The 18,941-nt window shown below is 41.6% G+C and overlaps 1 protein-coding gene across 1 annotated transcript in view; it reads left to right on the top strand.

The window, feature by feature from the left end:
* tsc22d2 (TSC22 domain family 2) overlaps positions 1–7,319 on the top strand; it is a 61,847-nt gene extending 54,528 nt beyond the window's left edge. Inside the window, exons 2-3 of the mRNA XM_080430799.1 lie at positions 2,826–2,877; positions 4,527–7,319. Of these exons, the coding sequence (XP_080286925.1) occupies positions 2,826–2,877; positions 4,527–4,859 (385 nt within the window). The 3' untranslated portion in view covers positions 4,860–7,319. The remainder of the gene's footprint in view (positions 1–2,825; positions 2,878–4,526) is intronic.
* The last annotated feature ends 11,622 nt before the right edge of the window (positions 7,320–18,941 follow it).

The raw sequence follows: 18,941 nt of genomic DNA, 5'->3' as shown, positions 1-18,941 counted from the left end.
CTGCCATGCTCCCCTGTCTGTTCTCCTACTTACTCTGGACGTTTGATCGCTTACAGAGCGAGATGCATCAGGTATATATACACACATTATTATTATAGCCTGGTAATTTATATTATATGTATTAATATTGTCTTCGTTAATAATGCAAGTCGTCCGGCTACTATTTTGTGTTATAAGAATTGTTATAACAAAAGAACAGGAGGGCAACATGTTCCGATCAAACTCGAGAATGGATCTATATGGTGTTTAACTCTAGTTGGGTGAAAACCTGAAACCCCATTATTATGTCCAAAACCGTTCCTTTTTATTATTTAAAAAAATATATATATATCGAAATGGTGAAAACAGCCGATCTGCTATGTTAACTACTTTTGTGCGACACTCTTGTATGATGATGAAGTAGGGCATTACTTTACGAAAAACTAAAAAACTAATTCGAAACATAGATGCGAGGGTTCTGCCCGATAGCAATGTAATGATGTCGTCAGGCCGATGCATTAATACACCAACACCTCTGTATTGAATTCATAACATGCATTCTTCTGTGCACCACCTCCATGTGAGTGTGGTGGTCTCAGACTAGAGACGAGCCCCCCAGGCATCCATCCAGGCACGTTTCTCCCAAATTCTTTGTTGACGTGCTCACGTGTCAGCGCGCACGCAGACCCTCGCCTCGCATCAAGGCGGTCTCTCGTATGTTTTACAGCAGTGGTTCCCAAACTTTTTTAGCCCAAGACTCAAAGTGAGGAATTAGACGTTTGCCCGGGATCCAAACTAGTGAAAATAGCAGATCTACAAGCTCACAAGCTTCGCTTTGTGCCGCCTTGTGAGCTTGTAGATCGGCTATTTTCACTGCTTATTTAACATTCGTTTTAAAATGTTTTTTCTTAAGATTTTTGGCATTTATTTATGAAATTCATGAAATGTTAGATTTTTGGGGGGGACATTTTGAAAATGTGAAATAGGTTAATTAATTTTAATAAACGGTCGGGACCCATATAAATGGACCCGCGACCAAGTAATGGGTCCCGTCCCGACCAACTGATTTGGGAACCAGTGTTTTACATAGCCTTAAGTTGGCACGCATTGTGTTGTTAACTTGAACATCAATTCTGGTCGACAAGCGACACAAAATAAGATGGATAGAAAGAGGATAAATGAGTATTTACTTTCCCTCAAACATGCTCGTTGTTGATAAATGAGCGGTTGTCGAGTCGAGTGGCCCGAACTGGATGCTTACCGTTTGATTTAGAAGACAGTTTTTTAATAATAACTGACTGTTTGAAACAACTTTAATAAACTTCAATCAAACTATAGTTTAGACTTGTGGCTGCATGTAAACGGTTCCCTTTTTTTTTTAAAGCAGGTCGTGGTGTTTTTCCATGTCAGACCACTAGCGCTCTCTAGCGGTGTGTTTGTTTTACACCCGCAGAAAGCTGTAGCAGGGCGGTGCTGCTGTGCAACATTCACCGCGAAGTGTCTTCCAAACTGGATACACAATCATACCAATTATAAAGCTTTTTTTGCATATTTTTCTCGAATGAAATTGATATAATGTGGCGTTAGGACAAGCCATCCACCGCTGCAGTAAGTAGTAGCCTACTTCGCTTCTTTAAGATGGGGCTGAGATCTTTGTTGAACACTTTCTTCGGTTTCTTCCGTCGTCTTTTATCAACAAAGCATGCGATGGGATGCACGGCGAAGCGTTATGTTTGTCTTTGTAAACGAAGTGTTCCTTTGTTCCAAGACTTGTGTTTTCTTTTCCATCTGTGGGAGTCAGTCAACAATGAAAAGAAATGGTTAACAATGCGCTGCTGTTCAGTCCCGCTTGGGTGCGGTTGATAAGCAATCTGCATTGATTTACCACACACATGCGTTATTTCAAATAACTTATTTGAATCAATACACATGTCTCAGTCTCGGTGTCTCAGTGTTGTATGCTGCCTAGACAGTTTATTATTAAACTGTTTGTTTGCCCCGTAGAGGTCCATGCTACTTCTTTAATTGATTATTTCCGTTTTTTTTTTTTTTTTTCCTCTTAGAGATTTTTTCTTTTCTTTTCTTTTCTTTTTTCAGACTAATGCCTGTCTTGTGTCAAATCCTCAGTGTTTTACACTTGAGAGTGAGTATTGGCTACAACCAGCAAGGGTCCATCCACGGTTCTATTTGTACACTCAGGTTTAAATGCACACTGAGGATTTTAGTGTGTGCTGCTGACATGCCCATGTGAGCTACTGTGTTCACTGCCACTGGCTTCTTAATGATGATTTGCATAGTGCACTTTTGTTTTAAGTGTCAGATGATGTGGTTGTGTACACACAATGAGATCATGCCATTTTTGCATAAACTATAAACCTGTGTTCTCCTCATGACTTGACATGCCTCTGCTCTTCATGTCTCAACAACAGCACTGTTTACTTGATGTTTTGTAAATAATTGCCCTGGATAAATCCATAATAACCCAGATGATATGAAGCCATTGAGAAACAATTATATTACATAAACGGTGACCTTCTCTCACCTAATGTAAACAAACTGACACACTTTTGGTTTGTACAGGGGCTTGACAAGTATTTAGGATATGATCCCTGCTCAGCCAATTGTTTTTTTTTAACTGTTCAAGTAGGATGACCAGAGAAATCCCAAGGTCATTCCCGAGCTTGTAGTCACTGTTACTGTTTGTTATGGGAACCCATAATTGGGAGGAAGTGTTTTTTTAGCTGGTCATCAGCATGGATGGCGGGGGGAAAAGATGATATCGCTCAGAAGAATGCAGTCAGTCCCTTATCTCTGTAGTAACTCTATCCTTCTTCCTCTATTCACAGTGCATCTGGTGCCAGCGTTGTTGCCATCGATAACAAGATTGAGCAGGCGATGGTGAGTGTTTGTGTGTCATGTTATGAATTATATATTATATATAATGATTTATCTGAATAAAACCATATACACTTGATAGTAGAAAGGGCAGACAGACTAAGTGTCTGCCTCTCGGATACATGTGTGTGTGCAACAGTGACTCTGCAAAGTCTAATTAAAAACATGTCATGCCACTGACCAGAGACAGGGTCAGTAAAGCTGACCCCTCACCCACTCTACTGCTCTCCCCAAGTCACAAGTTGAAGTAAGAGCACACCTGGAGCTATTTAAAGACTCATTGCAACATGCAACTGACCACTACAGTAACAAGAGAAGAAACTGACCATACGAGTGAAGTGCATGACTTGTGACACAGCACAAAATAGATTCAGACATTGGGACATCCCAGCCTAAAGGCAACAAGGTTACTTTTAGAAGAAGACCTGGCAAGATGAGACAGGGTTTCCCTGCTTGACCAGTGAGTGTGACATAAAAAGGTCAAAGCTCTCAGATGGGTAAACTGTTCTAATAATAACGTTAATGAATGTACTTGGATTACACTGTGACGACATTCATCTCATGTATAAAGACACCCTGAATCCTGTCTGCTTCAGCTTGTATATGGGCTTATGCATGGCTAACTATTTAAATAAACTAATATGTGATTAGAACTCGTCGTTGTCTGTCGATAACTTTGATTAATAAGTTAACAATCACAATTCGTTTTTTCTGTCCCATCTCAAGTGTTGATGAAGAAAATGTCGCCCGAAAAGTAATGAACCACTTAGACCCCATAACAAGGTTGACCGGAGTCTCTCAGGGCTCTGTACTAGTGTACTACTGTTTTCAGTTTTTGTGGGGAGGAAGGCTTTCCCTGAAAATAGCTGATCGACTGTGATGCGTTGTGAGCTTGTCGATCTGCGAATACTTTATTAGTCAGAAATGTAAACGGCACGTGGTACAGTCAGACATTAAGGCTAAAAGGGTAACTAAAAAAAAATCCTGGGGAATTGTTTCCATTGTGGTCCTATGTATTCAATTCATCAACATAGCATAACAAATTTACAGAATAATACATGTCATCAACAAATTGTTCTAAATTTGGGTGGTACCAGATCATAATGGTCTAATGTTGTGGCTGTGGGTGTCACTCACTTTGGAGAAGTAGTTAGAGAAGACCAGATGTTACAGAAGACAAGACGCTATGTCAGATTTTCACCACAAGTACTCTTCACAATAGAGTGATAGTTGTCAGGTTAAAATCTAGTGATTAAGATGACACTAATTACTTGAAGGGCTATTACTATACAAAGAAGAAGATCAAATATGACAAATATTGGTTATTCATGAAGAACAAATAATGCTACCTTTTTTTTAAGTAGCAGTTGAGCTCATTCAGATTTTCAAAGTGACTGTCGCCACTCGGCAGTTATCAATTGGATTTAACATGAATTTGATTAGCTTTTCGGGCAAGTGGGCATGACCTTAGGGCAAGTACAACTTGGCCTGTACTTACCCAATGGGCAAGTGCCTCTGAGACTTAGTGTCAACCCCAACATTAACAATTACATTTACTTCATTTAATTTATCATCAAGCAGAAATTAAGTTAATCAGAAGCGTTTCTCTGGCTAATTCCAGTGTCTCATCCTCTCTTCTCTCTCTCTCTCAGGACCTGGTGAAGAGCCACCTCATGTACGCTGTGAGGGAGGAGGTGGAGGTGTTGAAGGAGCAGATCAAGGAGCTGTACGAGAGGAACTCTGTGCTGGAGCGCGAGAACGCCGTGCTCAAGTCCCTGGCCAACACGGAACAGCTCAGTCAAGTGTCCAATCAGGTCAGCCCGGCGGGGAGCATGTCACCACCGCAGCAGCAGATCCTCCACCACCACCCGTCTGCCGGCGCCGTCAACCACAACAACAACAACTCACCCAACGCCTCCCTCGCTCAACATGACGGGGGGCAGACGACGGCGCCCCCCCATCAGCCCAACGTCACCTCAGCGTGATCCCGCCCCCCCTACCCCACTGATCAGACACTAAAACAATCTCGCATACACCTCCACGAAACAGAAGAGGAGGAGAACCCTGTAATAAAAGCAGAAAAATGACATCTACTACTATACCGCCCCTCTCCCTCCTCCATTTAGCTCCTTATAAAGCGAAAAGGCTCCAGTCACACCGTGTGAAGAAGAGCCGTGCTTCAGTATGTGAGTGGCTGTGTTGTCAGGGCCTTCCTAGTATTAAGACAAATCACACTGTCCTGTGAGAAGTCTTCTCCTGGTTCAGGTGCTCCTATGCAGGGAGAACGGGACCGGGCAGCGAGGGAGGGCGGGGACGAGGACAGCAAAGAAAAGAAAACCAGAGTCCTGTCCACTCTTGTTCTGCAGTAAGGTGGGTGATATGGGAGGGGGGTGCACAAAGAGCTTGGTGTAGGTGGCGGGGATCAGCAGTGAAGCTGCAAAGTAAATCCGAGTAGGGGGATTGGAGGGTGGGAAACCCCCTCCTCCAAATCCTGGAGGGGTCTTGGAATGTCCTATCCCCCCAACCCACCTCAACCTACTGCAGGGCCATAAGAGGCCGGAGGGAACGATGGGGGGGAAGGGCAGAGAGAAAGAGACAAGAGGATTTGCCTCCTGGAGCAACTGGGGAGGGAGCCTTGCTTAGTTCATGCTGCAGCAAAACATGTGTGTTGTTTCACCCATCCCCAGAGCTGCCACCATCTTTACTTTGACACAAATCAAAACAAAAATACCTTCATTAGTTCAGTCTTTACTGTTCGCATTTATTTATTTCAGGGCTGCTATTTTCATAATGTAAATGAACAATGTCACAGAAAAAAACCTTAAATCATTCAAAACAACAACAAAAAAAACTTTCTCTTTGGTTCTTTTGGTATGTTAGAATTGGTCAGGTTTTCAAATGCTAGTCTTATCGCGGCAAGTAGATCCCAAGTAGGCAATAAGTTATATTACATTTAAAGACTTTGTTTATTCTCATGGAATAGTGCTAACACTAAACGCAGAAGTTGCATTAGATGAAATCCAGCTTGAATGTACATTTTGTAAAGTGTAAAGTATTAAAGCGCAGAGGGTTTGTACGGGAGGAATGCCTTGTTCTTCAGATACGAGATGTTTGCTGCGATGTTTTGATGAAGAAAACTATGAAATTAATTTTTGCTATAGTTTCTTTGTCAAGAATGAAATATGAATGAAAAATGAATTGCCATAATTCCCCAACCTTTTTAGGATTCTACTTGTGCATATATATATATATATTTTCTTTCCGGGCTGGGGGTGAAAAGCTGTGAAAAATTGTTAGACCTACTTTATAACCAAAGACGCAAAGCTGTGTAAGTCTTTTTATTTTTATTTTTGTCAGTTTCATTTTTTTTTAAATGCACACTCATATATTTTTTTCCTACTTTCTCCTTCCTTTCTTTTTTTTGGTCACTGTTTAGCATGTTCTGCATGATCTATAATAGTCAAACCACTTTTCTTACCTCACGTTTTTAATCCAGCACTCTTTATATCACTTTTGTCAGTCTGTGAACGATGGTAAAAGAGAGATATTATGGAGAAGGCTGGAGGAAGTAGTCGGAGACAGAAATGGGGGTAGGAAAGGATCGTGTGAGGGTGGAGGGAAAGGTCTAGTGTGAAACCCGCTGTTCAGAAAAGGAGCCATCTTTGTTTTTTTCATTCATGTAAATGCTGTTTTTTTATTTTATTTCATATACAGAAAATGTAAGGTTTTGTTACATTCTTGCAGATTTTGATGTATTTAATGAATGCAAAGTTTAGATTTTCAGATTGTAGTGTACCAACACATACTGTACTTCGCTTACGCACGCGCACACACACACACACACACACACACTGAAACAGCAGCCAGGCAAAATACCTTAAAATAACATAACAAAAAGACAACCAAACGTAAATTGTTGTACATTTCACAGCTCCAGCTTCTTGAACCCGGTCGATTCATTCATTTACTATGGGATGTCCTGTCTGTGTTACATGTCGTTTGTGCCTCCTGTACCATCGCTCCGCTGTGGCTGGCTGTGGGGCGAGCAGGTTAATATCGCCGTGGCTTAAAGAAAAAACCAAACCAAAATGGTCTGTACTTGTACAATCAGTCATCTTTTTTACAGGATGGACTTTGATTTTCATTTTTTGCAGCTGGGTTTATTCTTCTCTTTGTTCTTTTTACTTTTCTTTCTTTTTTTTTCTTTTTTTTTGAAGGAGATGCCGTGTACATGCCAAGTGTACTGTATGAAAGTGATCACTGAGCCTTGGAGAAAATATCTTAAATGATGCCCTTGTAATGTGCTGTTCGAAACGATTTTAGTTTTCAGTCAAAAATAAATTACTGTTTTATTAAAAGCGTGCCTCTGGCTTCTTTTGTGTTTAGGGTAAACTGTTGCGCCCTTTGTCTATGGTTCAGGGTTGACTGCAGCTGCGGTGGTCTCAAAAACACTCTACAAAAACTTTTAAGGAAGACTCCTTAGACAGACTTAAGAAAATATATATTTATTGTCTCCATACTCTCGCCATGCCTTTCAGCCTGGCGAGAGAGTATGTTTTACACCCTGTCCGTCCGTCCTTCCGTGTGTGCGTGTGTCTTTCTGGCTGTGTACAGCTAATCTCCGGCACCGTTGGCTTGATCACAACGAAACTGCACACACACTCCCTGGATGCCAGAGCAGAACCTCTGCCACAGAACCTCCTCCACGGGTAGGCTGATTTTGGTGAAACATATTTCTTGACAGTAGCCTACTCCTACAGATTTTTAGCCTGATTGGCTTTGATTGTCTTCCAAAGTTTGCAGGAGTGCTTCGTTTTATACAAAATACCTCAAATCATGAACACTGCTATTTCCGTGAAATGTTGCACGCACATTCCCACTAGGCCGAGGAAGAAATGCCACTTGTTGCCAAATGTTCTAATCAGCCTCATGGTGGCGCTATAACAGGCCCGATATGATCGAAATTTCACACAAATCACATACATGTACACATGATCTCTAGACATGTGCTCAAGACAGATCTTTTAGATTTTTCCTATTCCATCCTGATTGGCTAAGATTGACATCTAGTTTGCAGAAGTAGCTTGTTTTGAACAAAATGCCGCAAATCATGAAAGCAGCGTCCGATTGCGGTGAAACTTTACACGCACATTCGCACTACGTTGAGGAACAAATGCCACCCTTTTAACATTGCCCTATTATAGCGCCAACAGGAGGCCGATTTTTGCAAAACATAATTTTTATATTACTCCAAACATCATGCAAATCGTTACACATTATCTCTTTAGTCAAGTGATCAGGACGGATCCGTCCGATTTTTCATATTCCTCTCCTGATTGGCAAATTCCGAACATTGCTGGCCCACAATAACCTACCTGACCTGGCGGAGACCTGTGCTCTGATAAACACTTTTTCTAGTTTTAACATGCTCTGTGCTAAAAGTGAAAGGTGCAAAAAGCACGAAAGTTTCGGTTATAGGATCTCCGCACTTCGATACAGCACTGACGATCGGCCAAAAAAGTTTAGTGTTTCCAAAATCTGTGAGTTATTTCCTTGACCTACTGACACACAAGAAATGTGACTATTGGTCCAGCGGTTTGCAAGATTAGCCCCAGACACTCGCACACTCACAGACCCTCTTCAAGACAACTCGGCCACAAACTTGGGTTTGTGATTTGAACATGTTCTTCAGCACTCAGCAGGGAAAGAAAAATTCCACCTGCCATGTATAATCTATATAACCTTAAGCACCTCCCTGTCATTGTTGGGAAATAATTACCATTGCACTTTGTTAAAAAAGACATGCAGGCTTGACATGTAGATTGATATCCTACTCTTATAGTCACAGTCAATAAAAAGGCCTGTGGACCCACTCGGTACTTTATGGATTATTGTTGGTGGTGCTCTCAAATTCTAAATGTTTGTTTTATTATCAGAGGCAAACTTTATGTTTTTGTTTTGCTTATTGAGATTTGAATTTGATTGAATGATTGATTGAGCCAGCCACCTGTGTAATGGGTGTGTATTGGGGTTCATTGGGGTGTGTTCAATAAAAGAGTCTCACTGCTGAGTGAGATCAGCTCGTGTGAGCTGTGTGAAGCAAGGTCATGTCTCAGTCTCAGTTTTTTATTGTTTTTAATTCCCCTGCAGTTTGGTGCTATAATGTTTTTACCTGGGTTTTCACGCAAGGATAGTTGCAGTTTTAACCATACTGCAACAATTATAACATTGGTTCTCAAACTTTTTCATGTCAAGTATTTGGCTGCAGATCCCAATCTGAAAATATTTTGTGCCAGGGACCCCCATCTTTCTGTCACAAGACAAAGAAAATAGCTTTTTTTTTAAAATAGCTGATGGATACACACAGGGTGAAAGTCATTCTTAAACTCATTTAGCTGGGGACCCCCTCAAGGACCCCTGGGGCTCTCAAACGCCACTTTGAGAACCACTGGACTATAACGTGCCTTGGCACATTGACATTATAAGGCTCACTGAACTGCTTGACAATGACAACACATGACAACACATCTAACACCAGTAGTATAGTTCCTGTTCGATTTGGCAAGGTTAAAAAGATCAAGTCTCAGTTTTGCCCTTAAATGAGTGGTACGTTGTCATAGCCAACAATACTTGCAGGAGGAAAGATGTTGGAAGACTTTTTCAATATTCATAGTCACATAGTTCCGTCTGTCTGTCTATCTTTCTATCTAAGCACAGGCATGCCAAATACAGGTTTGTCAGTGGTTGATGGAGCCTACAGCAACAGGCGAGGCATTTACCTCAGTGTCTGACTCACTCAATTGGTGCGGCAGTTATCCTTGTTTATATACATGCAAATGACCCGTGCAGGTATGAACCTAACAGGGCTGCGTTCAACAAAGGCTCTGACATGTTTGTCACATCCTAAATCAAAGCGAGAATGTCATATCGTGGCAAGGCAAGGCAATTGCTGCCATGGCCCCGATATAGCACATTTCATACACCAAGGTGTATTCATAGTGCTTCACATAAAACAGACAAAATAGACAATAAAATAATAAGAAAATATATATGCTTCTCACTGGAAAGACATGCAGTACATAGCCTACTGTATCACTGATTTGTCAGTAACTCATAACTCATCTTAATACAGGGGTCTTCAACGTTTTCAGGTCAAGGACCCCCTAGCTGAGAGAGAGACATAATAATACAAATCTACAAAGTAACTAGTAACAAAAAAATTCAAATAATTATAGTGGAGTAAAAGTACAATCCTCTGAAATGCAGTGGAGTAGAATTAAATTCACCAGTAAAGTAATACCTCAAAATTGTACTTAAGTACAGTACTTGAGTAAATGTACTTAGTTACTTTCCACCACTGGGTGTGGGTGTCAGTATTTCTTGGAATGTCGGCTCCAGTGTTTATATGTGTGTGTGCTGTGACTGCTGTCATGTGAATCCAGTTTCCCTGCGGAGAATAATAAAGCTAAATGCAATGTGACCTAATTTGTTTAAGTTGAAAGACATAAATCTAATCTTGTCACGTGTAGGTGGCTACACGTGCAGCTGACATGGCGCCTACACGTGTAACTGACTAGGCACCTACACGTGTAGCTCTGGTCTTAAAGTCTTGTAGGGGATCTGTTTTACTTTGTGATATACTTTATGTTGCTTGGTCCCCCAATTAGAAGGAAAATTTCCACCAAGCATTAAGCACATTGGTTCTCAAAGTGAGTCCTTGGGGGGGGGGGGGGGGTTCCAGGGGGTCCCCAGGGGGTCCCCAGGAAGAGTGGTTAATATAGAATCACAATCATTTTTACCACTTTCTCCATCTATATTATGTTGGCTGTTCAAAAATAGTAGATCTACAAGCTCGCAGCGCGTCACCACAGTGCGTCACTTTGTGACGTGCTGCGAGCTTGTACATCTGCTATTTTAGAATGTTCTCTTCTGGGGGTCCCTGGCACAAAGCCTTTTCAGATGGGGGTCCGTGGCCATATACACATCAATTTGGGCGTCCTTAGCACGAAAAGGTTAGAGAACCACTGCTGAATGTATAGCCGCTCCATTGTCAATGGAATTGAAAATAATTGAATGGACTCATATGATGTGGTCTGGGCTTTTACAGCCATGTAATATAACTTTTTTTAGTGCTCAATATATCCTCATCTACCATGCATTAATATATTGGATGCCGGGTACTTGCTACTCCACCTGTACACATTGTGAATAAAATTACAATGTTATCTTACTTCCATGACCCACCTAATTCCAACACACTTTTTTTGTTTGGGATAGAGGTCTTCTCAGGGTAGAAGACAGGGTTAAGCAAATATCACTAGTGATTGGTATTTAAGATAGTCTAAGAGACAGTGCCCTCATTACCCTCAATACCCTCATACTGTTGAACTACTTCTCCAAAGTGAGTGACACCCACAGCCACGACACTAGAGGGAGCGACCATGATCTGGTACCAACCAAATTTAGATTAACATGGGAAAGTTCTCATTCTACTGCTCCATTAAAGGATGTGAAACACTTTCAAAATTGGCCTGAAAAAGCATCTATCAGGAGACCAAAAGGGGAGATAAATGTAATTTTCCCATATCTTTTGCACATATAGTGTTTTTGTTGATGACATGTATTATTGTATTAATTTTGTATGCTATGTTGATGAATTGAATTAGGACCACAATGGAAACAAGTCCCCAGGACCTTTTTGTGTTATCCTTTTAGCCTTAATGTCTTACTGTACCATGTGCTGTTTACATTTCTGACTAATTAAGTATTCAATCAATCAATCCTCCATAGAAAGCAGTGCGCTGTGTCTGCAGTGTAATAATGCATGGCCCCCTGTCACATGTATGTCCTGGCTGTACTATCCTGTCACACTAGCCTGAATCCCATATGTACAGTATGTACGTATTATACTTCTATAGTATTGTGTTCAGTTGTGAAGTTTAATACTTTGTCGTATCAACAGTTCAACACCATATGGTGTCAAAGAAAGCCTTATGCCACGGCTTATGCCAAAGCCATGTCCTTACATGAACCATAGATTTATACTCTCACCCACACACCAAAATGCATGCGCGTACGTGTGCACACACACACACGCACACACACACACACACACACACGCACACGCACACGCACACACACACACACACACACACACACACACACACACACACACACACACACACACACACACACACACACTTTAGAGTATTGTGCAATAAATTACAACAATTCAACAGTGTACCACCACACCTACTGTTGAAATGAGTGGCTTTTCTGAACACTGTTTACTGTAGAGAGATTCATTGACCGACCATCAATATTGACTTTTTGATTCAGATTTTATGGCTGTGCTTTGGTTAATGAAGATGGATGATGAGCAATGAAAACTTCTGTCTGCCATGTTCTGTCACGTTGACAGTATTGAGACTGTGTTGAAAATTGCACATATCAAACATTTCCCCATGATATAAAACTGAATAATTCAATAAACTTTCCCTTTAACCCATTAAAAACGGGAAAGCATCTGTGTCATTTTCGATTTTAGGGTTGACTTTAAAAAAATAGCAGATCTACAAGCTCGCAGCGTGGCACTAAGTGACGCTCTGTGAGCTTGTAGATCTGCTATTTTTGCACATCTTTGAAAAATCTTGAAAGTGTTTGAACATTTTTTTAATTCATTTTAAACGCAAATCTTCTCTTCTGGGGGTCCAGAAGAATCTTTTCAGATGGGGATCCGTGGCCAAATATATATCAATTTGGGGAGTACTTGGCACAAAAAAGTTTGAGAACCACTGATTTAGAAGGCATTTGTAGAATCGGCCTTAGGTCTTAAGGGGTTAAGACAGTCAATCCATGATTTCCCCACACGTTTGACACAGCATAACCTGCTTTCAGTTCGTCACCAGTGTGTGCGTGCTGAAACACGTCTCCTTCTGTGAATCATCTGTGAGCCACATAGAATTGCTGTGGTGCGTGCTGGGCGTGTTCTCCGCGTCACTGTGACCAATTACAGCCTTTTAAATGCAAGGCGTTGACTGAGGTTTTAAAACCAAAATCAACATTTAAATTTATCTCGCTGCTTTACTGACAGCTCAGGCGTGAATGGAATTTCAGTACTGTACTGTAAGTGAATGAGTAATGATGACATGGGACATGTATTAAATACACACTGTATGCAAGACAGAAGAACAGCGTCTGAGCTATAATAAGCTATAATCCAGCATTTTGCCTTTACCCCAAATCAATGGTTCTCAACCAGTGAGGGCCTACAAGTGAGTCATTTCTTGACAGGGTGGCAGTCATATAGAAGTTTATCTTGGGTGCTCGGGTGGCGCAGTGGGAAAGTTCCTGTGGTGGGTTCGAATCCACCGTGGTGCATCCAGCTTTGTCGAGCATCTATACGAACACAATTGGCCTGTGTTCGAGGGAGAGAAGCTGGGCGGGGAGGGTGAATCGGGTCAGCCGCTCTCACACGCAAAAAAAAGAAGAAAAATCCAGCCTGATCTCCAAGAATTTAGTATACATTGCATGGATCCAGTGCACGTCATTCCGTGCATAGTCGCCTAGAAACCCCGAAAATCCGTGCATATGTACGGCGAGTCCCACGGTGGGCGTAATCGTAGTTGCAACCCGGAAAAACCCGGAAGCAGAGCAGTCCCCAAAACAAAATTTACGATTCTGTGCCTATCGGTACATAACTCAAACAGCGCTGAGTAGGCTCAAGGGAACGTCGCAACGTTCGGGACGGCAACTCGCTCGCTTTAGCTCGCTCGGTGGTCCCTTACGTGGCGACAGTTCCCTTGAGACTGCGCGCCTCCGAAATGGTTTAGTCACAATGGGGGAGATGCGAGGCGGCTATGCACGGATTTTCGGGTTTTCCAGTTGTCTATGCACGGAATTTGAAAAACGTTCAATGACAACGTTTCCTCTGGCGATCGGGTTGATCATATGCTCTTGTTTTGTCTATATTCCTAATAAGAATAAGAATAATAACAATAAAACAGTTTGAATACACTTGGGGTGTATACTTGAAGATTATTTTCTAACCTTGATTTTACAGAATTATAGGTACAACCCGCAGGGCTCCACCCGCCCCGCCATAGATTTATATATGGGTTCATGGGGCGGGTTGAGGCGGGTTGGGTTCCGTGGCGGGGCGGGGCGGGGCGGGTCATGAAAAAACCCGACCCGCGCATCACTAACACATACACTTTACGTTGGTTTGTTTACTGTTGAGTGAGAAAACAATGTTGCACATTGAGCTATAATCATCAGGGGACCCCCCCCCAAATCATGCAAGGATACCCCTGGGGGTCCCGACCCACAGGTTGAGAACCACTGCTCTACACCCTGTGGAGCAGTAGGGTGAAGAAATGGACTGTTTACTCTGTTAGTGTCTGGCAAACAGTACTGGAGCAATGCATTGGTCCTCAACAGGTTCAGGGATAGCTTCTGTCCACAGGCCATAAGAATTCATCAAATGTGACTCATGCCCAAATAATAGGCTATGCACACAGTCTTAGTCTTGACTGTCCGCTGCTCTCCCTCCCACTCACACACACACACTGACACACCCAAAACACACTAACACACTGTTTGTTTATTTATTGTAGCGCGTGTCTTTAGCGGCTGAGAGGACAGACTTCCCAGCATGCCTTGGGAGCGTGCCAATACACGTTTAGTGTTCCATTGTTCCGTTATTTTGTCATTGGCCATGGGAAATGTGTCTGCGGATTTCATGTGTCATTTGTGATTAATGTTGTTGTTGGTTTGTGTTCATTTGACAATTTGTTTGAATGTTTTGTGCAAGTTTGTGGGAAACTGTGCGGATAGGGTCGTTCGCTACAGGGAGCACCCTCCTCCCAACGTCAGCCCAGTGGTCCCCGGATCTAGCCACTCAGCTTCACTGACAAGGTGCCATTGGCGTCACCAGGGGTCCCCATGTTCAAACATCACGCAAATTCGGCACACATTATCTCTATAAGTAGACGAATCTACAGACGCGCTGCCTGTAGGCAGCCATGGCTGCGGTGTCAACGCTCTGCACCGCGACACCGCAGCAATGGCCGCCTACAGGCAGCTACAGGCAGCTACAGGCAGCGCGTCAGTGGATTCGTCTATAGTCATGTGATCAAGACGGATCTGTCCGATTTTTTATATTTCATCCTGAAAGTTTGCATGAGTGGCTCATTTTGAACAAAATGCTTAAAATCATGAACGCAGCGTTTGATTGCGGTGATATTTTGCACCCCACTAGGTCGAGGAAGAAATGCCACCCTTTTCATATTGGCCTATTATAATGCCACCAGCAGGCCGATTTTTGCTAAACACATTTTTTTATATTAGGCTACTCCTACAGATTTGACCTGTCTGCAATTTGGAGATGGTCCTAGAAAAGCCCTCTAAGCTTAAAGAAATAGTTCACCCAAAAAATTACTTATTTTATATCGATTACTCACCCCATGGAGACTTGAATTCATGGATAGTTTTTGTCGCATTCATAAGCCAATAATTTGACGACCTGCAGTGGTTCCGGTAGGACACACAAAGGAGACTCTTATATGACTTTTGTCATTTTGGGGGTGAACTATCCCTTTAACATCATAACATCATACCCCCCCCCCCCCAATGTTTACTGTATACATTCATTGCTACTAGTGTTGATTATATCTTGTTTATTATTGTATATTATTGTATGTCTTCAAATGTCTTAATGATTTGAATACACAGGACCATAATTGAAACAAGTCCCTAGGGCTTTTTGTGTTATCCTTTTAACAATCACATACTAATTGCAAACTGTTAATAAAGTATTCAATCCATCAATCAATTTTGTCCAAACATCACACAAATTGGTACACATGATCTCTATGGTCATGTGATCAAGGCGGATCCGAACATTGCTCGCCCACAATAACCTACCTGACCTGGAGGAGACCTGTGCTCTGAGGAGCACTTTTTCTAGTTTATAATCAGGTTTATGACTGTAACCTATATCACATAAGTAGGCTCGTGCATTTCATTCTGGGTCGGTGGTGAAAATCAGCACGGTCCTCCTATAATATATATTCCATCAGTGATGGAAGAAGTACTTACATGTTTTACTTAAGTAAAAGTATCATTACTGCAATGTAGATATTATTTAGGCTTCTCTGTTACAAGCAGAAGTCCCGTTTTCAAAATGTGCTTGAGTAAAAGAACAAAAGTATCGGCATCAAAATATACCTAACCAAACATACCAAAAGTAAAAGTACTCATTGTGCAGAATGTCCCATTTCAAAATGTATTAAAAATATTTTGAAAATATCTGATATTTTTTCAAATGGCTGAAATATAGGGCTGAAGTGTGATTTTTAATAATCAAAATCTACAAAGTAACTAGTAAATACAGTTTTAATATAATTGCAGTGGAGTACAATGTTTTCATCTGAGATGTAGTGGGGTAGAAATACAAGTATTGAAAAGAAAGAAAGTGCATTAAAGTAAAAAAATAACTATATAACTATTATAAGTAATATATAGAACTACATTATATCATATTATAATACAGGCCTCACTCTGGTGGCCTGGGTTGGGGTCCTGTCAAGTAGTACTAGACGTCATCACACTGGTGTGATGATTGTCTCGCGCTTGCCATTGGACACACATTTAAAGCACCGCGCCGTGCAGCTGGGCACGCTGCGCTCTCATTGGCTTCATCAAATTTTAGCACCGGATTTAAACGAGCAATCTGGCGCTCCCTGCTCCAAAGCACTTTAATTCTGGAATGGATTGATTGGAAGAAGTAACAGTAGTTGTGGTGGAGTCTGCTGGACCAGAGAGCGTGTTGTGTTGCATGGAAAACTAGGAGGCTGTTTTTTGACCACTGAACACGAGGTAAGACTTTTTTTTTAAAAATACAGCATGATGCAGCTTTATATGTATTTGGTAGACTAGAAATACAGCTGGTTCATATCGTGTCCACAACTTAAACTCAACTCTATGCTTAAGCTAGGTTACTAGCAAGCTAATGCCACAGCCAGTGTTGCCATATGTCTGCTTATTATAAGCTACTTTGGGTTTGTTTTTATGTGAAGTTGCTTGTAAATATTGGGTTTTTTTGGCCATGTTTCTAAAATGTAGTTGCTTATTTGGGCTTTGTTTCCTAAATGTTTAACCCGCTGGTTCTTAAACATTTTCATGTCAAGGACCCCCAAATTAATATGTATACTATGTCGCCTAGTTTTTGCGCCAAATTAATACCACACCAAAACTTGTTGTAGACTAGAATGTTGCACATTTCTCTAGTAGAACATAACTAGAGGAAGTGGCCTTTATATTTCAGAATACACATGTATGGGTTCTGGCATTGCGACTAGTTTAGCCAGTAACAGGGTAGGTGGGCACAAGGAAGAGTGGGCACCTCAGTGTTAAATTGGTAACTTTTTCCAAAATGTAAAAAACAAATATTTGGATAATGTTTGATAGTAAAGTATACATGATTAGAACATGCTTAAACATTAGACAATTAAGGTCTAATATTTCTACAATTGCTACAAAACCTGTATAAGTTATTTGGGGGCATAAACAAGAAGTTGAAGGATAAAATTAAGTCTGATAATGATGTACCGTGCATGTTCATGTCATCATGAATACTTTACATGAAGAAATTAATGATTTATATTTTACATTTTGGACAATATAGCCCATTTTTCATTGAGGTGCCCTGATGTCCCTAGTGCAAACCTATCCTTTATCCGTTCAGCCTACATGAACGGTGTCGTTCAACTTGATGTAACAAGTCTACTATGTCTCTTGGCGCCTAATATACAATTTCTGTTTGCTTTTCCTATAGGGGTGTGACTTCATGATTTTGTAGATCTCCAAGTGAACTGATGACTATGAAGTGTCCATCTGGTTATGAGGAGGCCAGGGCTCCATGCGGCAACATGGAGAAAGACTTATCTGCTGCAGCTACAGCAACTAAGCAAATACTCAACACCACCGAAGCCTCCCCATTGAAAGAACACATCCCAGCCAAACCCCAATTCACATCCATGGATGTGACTGCAGAATTGTTTTCTCTCAACAAGGGGCCAGTTGACGACAAAGAAAATAATAATGGTCACAACAAGGGAGAGCCGTTGATTCCGGGCGAGGTGTTGCAGGACAGCGGCTACCTGTCCAACAGCCGGAATGACGTTGAACATGGAAGTGAGGAAGAGCACTCCACCCCGACAAAACTCTGTCGATTAAAGTCAAGATCACCGGCGACACGTTCTCAATCTAACTGTCAGGCAGCCGTTGCCCATTCTGGGACTGTGTGGACTTCTTCGCCTAAAATGTGCAGCTGGAAGAAGCGGTCACAAAACGCTGTGGCGTCCACTCCTCTGTCCCAGAGTGACCACCACAACCTGCTGCCCATAGTGAAGTTCCAGCAGGCTGTGTGTGAAGAGCTCGGGAAGAGCTTCCAGAAAAGCAAGAGGTACGGTCGCATCACTCACTTACAGCAGCAGCAACAATATAATCTAGCATGTCTACATTAGAGATGTACCGATAAACAATGTCCTTCCCGATACAGATTTCGATACCCATAACTCGCGTATCGGTCGCTGGAACCAAATGGTCCTTATGGTTCCATTTGTACACTCCCTCAGTTATGGGGGTCCTTGAAATTAAAAGTTTGAGTGCAACATCAACTGAAGCATTCAAAATGCTAAATAAGTGATTACTGTAAATGATATATCATCATGTGATACATTATGTGGCATCTTAAAGGAGGAGTTCACCCAAAAAAAATCTTCTTTTCTATCAATTACACACCCCATGAAGCCTTGATTTCATGGATTTATTTTTGTTTTTGTGGCATTCCTAAGACAATAATTTGATGACCGTGTGTTTCCGGTAGGAGACACAAATAATCTACTTTGTGTCTCCTACCGGATACATTAGCCGGTAGGAGACTGGAATCAAATTATTAGCTTAAGAATGCGACACAAACAAAAAAGAATCCATGGATTCAAGGCTTCATAGGGTGTGCAATTGATAGAAAATAAGTACTTTTTTGGGTGAACTCCTCCTTAATG

This window comes from Gymnoscopelus braueri (genome assembly GCF_963280865.1).
Source record: "Gymnoscopelus braueri genome assembly, chromosome: 6".
Lineage (NCBI taxonomy): Eukaryota > Metazoa > Chordata > Actinopteri > Myctophiformes > Myctophidae > Gymnoscopelus > Gymnoscopelus braueri.
This window is presented reverse-complemented; position numbering and strand designations above follow the sequence as displayed.